Source organism: Leptonychotes weddellii, chromosome 5 (assembly GCF_054177405.1).
Source record: "Leptonychotes weddellii isolate Sample4059 chromosome 5, ASM5417740v2, whole genome shotgun sequence".
Taxonomy (NCBI): domain Eukaryota; kingdom Metazoa; phylum Chordata; class Mammalia; order Carnivora; family Phocidae; genus Leptonychotes; species Leptonychotes weddellii.
Window position 1 is genome coordinate 105,832,062 of NC_138373.1, and position 8,372 is coordinate 105,840,433.

The window sequence follows — 8,372 nt, forward strand, 5'->3', positions numbered from 1 at the left end:
GGAAATGTGCCAGGAAAGGAATGGGGGGCTCGGAGAACCAGTCGAGTATAGCACATAGGAAGGTCAGTGAGGAGAAAGTTTCTAGAAGGGGTAACTGTGTCCAGTTCTGCAGAGATAGCCAGGAGAGTAGGGACCAGAAATAGCCACCGGGCTTGTTGGTGTCGGTGATTTGGGGCTGGCGGGTGTGAAAAGGCAGATGGCAGGGGGACGAGGAGTGCAGGGGGGTGAGGGAGCATGGAGGCAGTGGGCATGAGGAGGACGAGGGACAGCTTGAGGGGAGTCAAGACCTCGCAGAGGATATTTTGGGATGTGGAGACTTGAATGGGTTTGTAAGCTGAGGAGAGGTTTAAAATTAGAGCGACGTGGTAACTCAGGAAGCATCCTAGTAGAGTCGGGGCCTCCAGCCTTGCTTCCTGGCCCAACAAAGCCACCAGAGAGCCAAGCTGGGGATGCAACGCTTTAATAAGGAATGTGAGGGGCTGAGAGCTGGTGGTCGGGGCGAGCAGAATGTGGGTACTGTGGACACCGGCTTTGGCCCAGCCTGGGATTGGGCCTCCTTGTCACTAGGGCCTCGTGACTTCATAGGCATGAGGGAGTAGGCTTTTCAGATAGTTCATGGTCTCTTTCATGATTTTGTCCAGATTCTTCCCGATTTTATGGCCGAGCTCGGCCAGTGTTCCCTCTGGGGTGGTTGCTGGGAAATATTGGGAAAGAAATGTCAAGGTGAGACCAGTGCCCCTCATGCCTCCCCCACACTCCAGCCGCGGCCTTCCACGGTGCTGTTGCAGGAGGTCAGTGGGTCCTTTGAGGCTCATTTACCTTTAATTCTTGTACCCCTGCAGCTTCCTTATTCTTTCTAACCCCAACATTTCCCCCCAGGGGGGTGTCAGGCCCTTGCCTTTTTCTGTTAATTGCCCTCCCTCCCAGCTTCTTCCCCTCGGCCCTGGCTCCTACCAGTCCTCGGAGTGAATTCCGTAGTTTCTTCTGACTGAGGGGTAGTGTTTCTGAAACTGGCCTCCTGGGGGATGGGGTGAAGCAGCTCGAGCTTTTGACTCTTTGGTCTCCTGGTAGATTTGATCACATCTTCCTCTTCAAAACCCAGCTCTTCGCTGGAGATGGGAGTTTCCTCAGAAGAGTTTTCAATGGAGACATGGTCCTTTTCAGGAATCAGCTGAGTAGCTAGGACTGAGGACATAGAGGGAATGAGGGGTAGGGAAAGAGCTCACGGTAAGAAACAGCCAGCTGGTGCTCTGCCATATCCCTTAACATGCAGAGCGGGTCACCGCTGAGTCATTACCCAGTCGGTGTAGACCTGAATTGAGGTCCCATGCCAGCATCCAAATCTATGAGCACCTGAAAGGCACATCCTTGATTTTGAATGCCATGGAATAGGAATTCTACTTCTAGCAAGTTCACCAGCCTCCTCATTTCAGGGTGAGCTGACACTCCCCACCTGCTAGCATTTGGGTTTGAGATGTAGTTCCTATGCCCATCTTCAATGACTACCCAGCATGAAGTGCTGTTCAGATTGTTCCTGGCCCCCGGGTGTTGGCCAGCTAGTGCAGCGGAAAGGATTAAGGTCCAGCACCAGGAGGGATGGCCTTTGCTCTGCTTCTTCCTCAGTTGGAGAATTCATCATTTGCTGGACAGTCTTTTACTACCACCAACTTACTCTGAAGGTGGCCAACATGAGACTTATAGGCATGTGTGGGCTGAGGCTCCAAGTGGATTTCATCTTCTTGCTCTGAAAAATAAGAGGTTAAAGTCTCCAGGGGTCTTAAGACATTTAACATGGGAGATGCTTCTATGTACCCCCTCCCACCCTAGCATGTCCACCTTCCTTATCGTGCTCTAGGTCTTAGCACTTCTAACGCACTATGCAGTTTATTTAATATGCTAATTCTCTGTTTCTTTCTCCTGGAAGGAAATCTCAAGGATGACCGAGGTCTCTGTATTTTGTTCGTGTAGCCCAAGTGCCTAGAGCTGTGTGTCTGCGACAGGGTAGGTGCTCAATAAATAGCAGCTAAATGAATGCGTGCATATGTCTTGCCCTCATTGTTACAGAGGGAGGCAGGGAGGCCCAAAGAAGGCAGGCGTCCAGCATCCTCAGAGGTGGGAATCTAATCTGAATCTCTGTTGACCCATAGTCCACCTTGATTTGGGCCCAGGGGGCTCCTTGGGCCCCAACCCCAGGCTTTCTAGGGTACAGGATTCCTGGGGTCATGCGTCCTAGTCCCCTGCCTTCCTACCTCAGTCCTCCCAGGTGTGCGCTTTTTTTTTTAAAGATTTTATTTATTTATTTGAGAGAGAGAGAAGAGAGAGAGCATGCAGGGGGGAGGGGCAGAGGAAGAAGCAGATTCTCCACTGAGAAGGGAGCCCAAATCGGGGCTTGATCCCAGGACCCTAAGATCATGCCCTGAGCTGAAGGCAGACGCCCCACCGACTGGGCCACCCAGGCGTGCACTTTTGGTTATGCATCTCCAAACGTCTCCACACAGCACATTACAGGATTAAGGAGAGCTCATCCTAGTGCTGAGGACTCTCCAGCTGACAGCTCGATGACCTCTGAGGACAACAAAGAGTGTGACAGAAGCCAGACTCACCATTAAGGATGGCGAGAGAGGTGGAAGCTAAGCTGACCAGCAGCAGGATGGCGAAGCATTTCATGGTGGAGCTGTAGCAGGAGCTATCTGCCCTGGGGAGGCTGCTTAGCGTTGCTGAGGGAGCAGCCTGGCAGGGCCTTTATTTATCTTGGGGGTAGGGAAGGGCTCTGGGGAACCTGGTTCAGGATTGGATCTGGGGGCATTCCAGGTTTCCCCTCCCAAGTTCCCTATTCTATACATTTGTTTTTGGGAACTGGGTCTTCTGGGAAACCAGTTAAGAGGAAGGTGAGGCCCCTAGCATTCCCCTGGCTTGGGCCCTGCCAAAGGTATGCCAGCCCCAGACTCCATCTCGGGAAGTCCTTGCAATAACTAAGTGGGTGTGAGTTTCTCTCCTTCATGGTACTCATTATTGGTATAATTTTATTTTTATTTGTGTGATCACTTAATTAATACCTACCTACCCCAGGAGAATGGAACTTCCATGGTGGTGGGATTAGGTTTTTGCTTGCCATTATTTTCCCAGCACCTAGAAAGGAGCTGGGGCATAGAAGGCGCCCAGAATACGGTAGTAGGGCGAATGAACGAAGGAAAGGTTAGGCCGTCTGCTAGGCTACAGATAAAACTTCCCGTCAGCTCGGGAATGAAAGAGTGAGGCAGTTACAGGAATGCTGACTACATGCCAGGCACTGTCCTGAGTTTGTTCATGTGGGATATTTTATTTACTTCATCATGGTTGTGAGGTATGTGTTATTTATCAAGCAGAGAAAGTGATGTTCACAAAGGTGAGGTGACTCGCACAGGATCACAAATCTGGGTGGATTTGAACCCAGGTTAGTCGAACTCTAAACTCTATGCCTGCCACAAGCAGGGTCTGGTGGCTCCAGGAGTGGGTGAGATGGAGCAGTGAGTTAGTTGCCCAAAGGGGCACATGAGAGGCAGTGGGGGATGCACCTAGGACTTGGGGCTGGTCCTGGACCTAGGGCTGAGTTAGTTGATCTCCTGTGCCCCTACCAGGTTGGAATTTTTTTCTTTTAAGTTTTTATTTAAGTTCCAGTTAGTTACCATACAGTGTAATATAAGTGTCAGGTGTGATTCAACACCTCCATACATCAGCTGGTGCTCATCACAAGTGCCCTCCTTAATCCCCATCGCCTATTTCCCCCAACCCCCCACTCCCCTCCCCTCTGGTAACCAGCAGGGTGTTCTGTATAGTACAGTTTGTTTCTTGGGGAATGTGTGGGTGGCTCATTTGGTTAAGCATCTTGATTTCGGCTCAGGTCCTGATCTCAGCCCCCCACCCCGTCAGGCTCTGTGCTCAGCAGGGAGTTGGCTTCTCTGCTTCTCCCTCTCCCACGGCCCCTCCCCCTGCTCACACACAAGCTCGCTCTCTCAAATAAAATACATCTTTAAAAAAAAGAGTCTGTTTCTTTTTTTTTTTATTTTTTTTAAAGATTTTATTTATTTATTTGAGACAGAGAGAATGAGAGAGAGAGAGCACGTGAGATGGGGGAGGGTCAGAGGGAGAAGCAGGCTCCCTGCCGAGCAGGGAGCCCGATGCGGGACTCCATCCAGGGACTCCAGGATCATGACCTGAGCCAAAGGCAATTGCCCAACCAACTGAGCCACCCAGGCGCCCAAGAGTCTGTTTCTTGGTTTGCCTCTCTCTCTCTTTTTCCCCCTTTGCTTGTTTTGTTTCTTAAATTCCACACATGAGTAAAATCATATGGTATTTGTCTTTCTCTGACTGACTTATTTCGCATAGCATAATACCCTCTAGCTCCATCCATGTTGTTGCAAATGGCAAGATTTCATTCTTTTCGGTGGCTAATATTCCATTGTAGATATACATCACATCTTCTTTATCCATTCATCAGTGGAGGGACGCTTGGGCTGTTTCCATAACTTGGCTATTGTTGATAATGTTGCTGTAAACATCGGGGTGCATGTGTCCCTTTGAATTAGTATTTTTGTATTCTTTGGGTAAATGTCAGGTTGGAATTTTTGATGATCTCTCCGGGACATGTTTTGGGATCCTCTCCAGGAAGGAGGGGGCTGCTGCACCCCGAGACTGAACCTCCTGTCCTCAACAGGGAGCACAGCTTGCTGGGCACGGGGGCCCAGTAAGGGTAAGACCCCACCTGTAGCCCACAGTGAGACAGCACTCTGTCACCAAGGGGAGGCCTTCTCCCTCGGGCAGCCGCCGCAGGGAAGAGCCTAGGGGCTGGCGGTCATCCTCCAATCGCTCTCACCCCTCTCTCTCCTTAGGCAAGCCCGTGAAGTGAAGGAAGTTTCTCTTGGGCCGCCTCCCACCTCCCCTCCCTCCCCAGTTCCCCCTCTCAGCGGCAGCCTCCCCTCCCACCGCCCAGGGCACTTAGGAACAGGGCGGGGACAGATGGGGCCATTCACAGCGAGTCCTTGAGGACGTGGTTTAGCCCTGCAGGCGTATTTCCCAATACCCCCAGTAACCCACAAGTTTGGGCCTCTGTCGTTTGCATACTAGGTTACTTCAGTAGTTTCTCACTGGACTCTGGCCTCCAGTCTGTCTCCACTGCTGTCCACCCTCCATGCTAATGCTGGGGGGATCTTCTGACATGCAGGCCATGGCTCGCCTCAAAAAAGTCTTTAAGGACTTCCTGGATTTTAGAATCACCCCTAGGATAAAGCCCAACCCCCTCGGCCATGTGTTCCAGGCTTACCTTTCTGGCCTCATCTCTCACCCTGTGAATGACTCCCTGAAGTACTCTGTGTGTTCATGCTGTTCCTGGCTTGGGAAGCCTCTTTCCTCTCTGTCTGCTGCCTTCCCACGATCCACATCCGCTGTCATCTCCTCCCTGGAGTGAACCCAACTGGCTCACCCTTGAGCCTCCCTCAGTTGGTCACCTCACCTCTGTGGCCCCGCAATGCAATACACTGTTCCTATCTCCATCTTTTCATTTTTCCATTGTGCTGCTATTTATCAAGGGCCTGCCAGGTTGCAAGTTTTGAAGATAAGACGGTGAGCCCAATCTACCTGGCGTTGGCCTCCGGGGACATTGTCTAGCATTTATCATACACTATTGTAATTCTCTGTTCAGATCTATTGCTCCTACTGGTTAATTACCATCTTGAGGACAAGATTTATAGGTTATTTATCTCTGTATTCCAATTTATTTAGCGCAGATCTTCACACTAGCTAAGTGCTCCAGTCTAGTAAATTGAATGAGTCCATTTATGTGTTCAAAGCTGGCCCCTCGGGGATATATTTACTTTTAGTGGGGAGGGAGGGACCTCTGAGAGGCCTTCTTCAGCAATTAAATATTTCAGAAGAATGTACTGAGTGTCTACCACATATCAGGCATGAACTAGGTCGTGGAGCTTCAACACTGGGCAAAACAGACCTCGTCCCTGCTCTCCCAGGTAGGGTTGCCAGACAAAAATGCAAGCCACTCGGTTACATGTGATTTTCAGATAAGCAGTGAATAATTTTTTTTAGCGTAAGTATGTCTCAAATATTAAATAGTACATACTTATACTAAGAATTTGCTTGTTGTTTATCTGAAATTCACATTTAACTGGTGTTCTGTATTTTATTTGCTAGATATGGCAATCTTACCCCGGGGCTCCAGACCAGCCTCCAGACTCCACCATCTGTCCCTCCAAGAGCCCAGCCTCATCCTGTGTTCTCAGTTAAGGATTCTGGCGTAGGGGAAAGATGGATGACAGAGGTATCCAAGGGCCATGCATGTAGCTCCCTTCTGAGAAGAGAGGTCACAACGGTTCTCTGCACACAAGTTCCAGACCTTGGGCAGACGGTCCTGTTACTCTGGCCACTCCTGTTTGGTGAGGCAGTCAGGGTCTTATCTGGAGGTAATCACCAACAGGCTGGGTGTAAGGAAGCCCAGTGGCTTCTGTGGAGGCCTGGTCCTCTGGTCCTCCCTATTGGATGGTTCCAAATAAGTCAATGAGCTGCCTCTCAGTGAATTTGGAATGTGAGACGGAGAGAAGGAAAACTCACCATGATGTAAAAACAATAGATGCAGAGGAGGAGAGGAGGACAGAGATGCCAAAGAGACAGAGAGAGGTCAGCACTCATGCTTGGGGGGCCTGAAGTTATGGCAAGATGGCTGCTGCTGGAGCACCCCATGAGGCCTGCCGAGATGCTTTCCTGATCTTCCTTTCTTCCCCTTCACGTCACTGGCTGTAACCCGAGTGAGTCTTATTAACCTGAAAAAGCCTATTTCATTAAAAAAAAACATTAACTTTTAGTTAGGACACCTGCATTCAAATTCCAGTCGGTCATCACCTGACTGTGGGCCTTCAGCAGCTGCTCCGCTCTCTGGGCCTCATTCTCCTCAACAAAGAGAAGAAAGGTCCACAGGGATGTCTGAGGATCACCAGGATGATCATTAAAAGAGGGGGTACAGCATCAGGCTGGTTAGTCTTGAACCTCAGGGTACCCCAGAATCAGCTGGGAAACTCCCTCCCCCTCCACTTAGCAGGTCTGGGATGCAGCCCAGGAATCTGCGTTTTGAAACCAGTGCCCAGGGCATTTCTGATGCAGAGGTGTTGAGGAACACACTCCCTTTGGCTGACAGAATGGCTTCTAGACCAAAGCTCAAATTTTTCTTTCTGAGAAGGATTTTGGAAGGCAGGGAGTCTTGTTTTGAGTGTGTGTGTGTGTGTGTGTGTGTGATTACTATGGTGGTTGCTGGCTGGAATGTTGTAGGTTGGAGAGAAGGAGGAGGAGACTCACATTCTGTGAGATCTGACCTTGAGCCAGGCACACAATGAATTTAATTCTCCCACTGATCTGCAGGGTGGTATGGATGGCAGACTGGGATCCTGAGGCTCAGGGAGGTTAACCAGATTTAGCAAGGTGATAGAGACGTCACCTGGCATGACTGGGATTTGAATCCGGATCTGTTTGGCTCTGATTTCCGTGCTCTTCCCACCGTGGCTCACCGTCCCCATGAAGCATCACAGGACAGCAACCGTCAGCCCTTGCTTTCCCAGTGGGGCTCCGTTTTACATATTCTGTGCTGTTTCTCCCACACCCATTGACTATCCTGGGAAATCAATGTTTCTGCCCGTAAACACCTCCCAGCCTGCATCTCATCCCCAGGGGCACAGGGGTCTGTTACTAGAACAGAGAGGAGAATAGGGCCATTGCCAGGGTTGCTCAGAGGGTAACAGAGCCAGAGGGAGGGGTCCACAATGGCGGCGGAGAAGGAGGGGATTCAGGGGGGAATCAGCAAGGGGCAGCTAAGGGCAGAAAGATCGTACTTCCAGGGCACCCTGGAGCGTACAGGGAGGGAGAGCAGCGTCTGTCCTGCTTCTCAGGCTCCAGCCGTTCTTCCTGAGTGAGGCCGTTGTTCCCTTCTTCAGGGTCCAGTTTCTCTGTAGGAAGGTCTGAGCCAGACTTGGCTCTGCCTGGGCAGCCTGTGGGAAACCTTTCCATCTGGGAGATGGGGCCTCGAGAATGTTGCCCACGAGCCCCGGCTGCGCAGCGCCCCCCAGAAGGCCTGGCGCGCTGGGCTGGGGGTCTGTGAGAGCGGCAGTTACCGGGATGCCTCCTGAGCAGCATCCCCCCCCCGCCCACGGGGCTCTGGGCATGCTCCTTCCCTCTCCTCTTCAGGCCCCTACCCACCTCCCTCCAACCACACACACGATATCCACTCCACTGTTGATGCCCTATCGCCGTCTGATTCACAGGCCCCATTTAAATGTTGCCAGATGTCCCAGCAATGTCCCGTATGACACCAGGATCCAGTCCAAGATTACGTATGGAAT

The 8,372-nt window shown here is 51.1% G+C and overlaps 1 protein-coding gene across 1 annotated transcript; it reads right to left on the reverse strand.

Annotated features, from left to right (window-relative positions):
• Window positions 1-326: 326 nt before the first annotated feature.
• On the reverse strand, window positions 327-2,701 carry LOC102738533 (glycosylation-dependent cell adhesion molecule 1-like). The gene is made up of 4 exons (XM_006728780.2): window positions 2,604-2,701; window positions 1,673-1,744; window positions 955-1,185; window positions 327-694 (listed from the first exon to the last, which is right to left on the reverse strand). Exons 1-4 carry the CDS (start codon window positions 2,665-2,667, stop codon window positions 564-566), a joined length of 498 nt encoding a protein of 165 aa, XP_006728843.1. The 5' UTR covers window positions 2,668-2,701; the 3' UTR covers window positions 327-563.
• Between the last annotated feature and the right edge of the window lie 5,671 nt (window positions 2,702-8,372).

Excerpts from the sequence above, each read along its gene's own strand:
- LOC102738533 (XM_006728780.2), bottom strand. The coding sequence starts at position 2,667 with ATGAAATGCTTCGCCATCCTGCTGCTGGTCAGCTTAGCTTCCACCTCT. Across the intron at positions 1,745-2,603 it reads CTCTCTCGCCATCCTTAATG|AGCAAGAAGATGAAATCCAC; the intron begins GTGAGTCTGGCT and ends CTTATTTTTCAG. Across the intron at positions 695-954 it reads GGAATTCACTCCGAGGACTG|CAACCACCCCAGAGGGAACA; the intron begins GTAGGAGCCAGG and ends AATATTTCCCAG.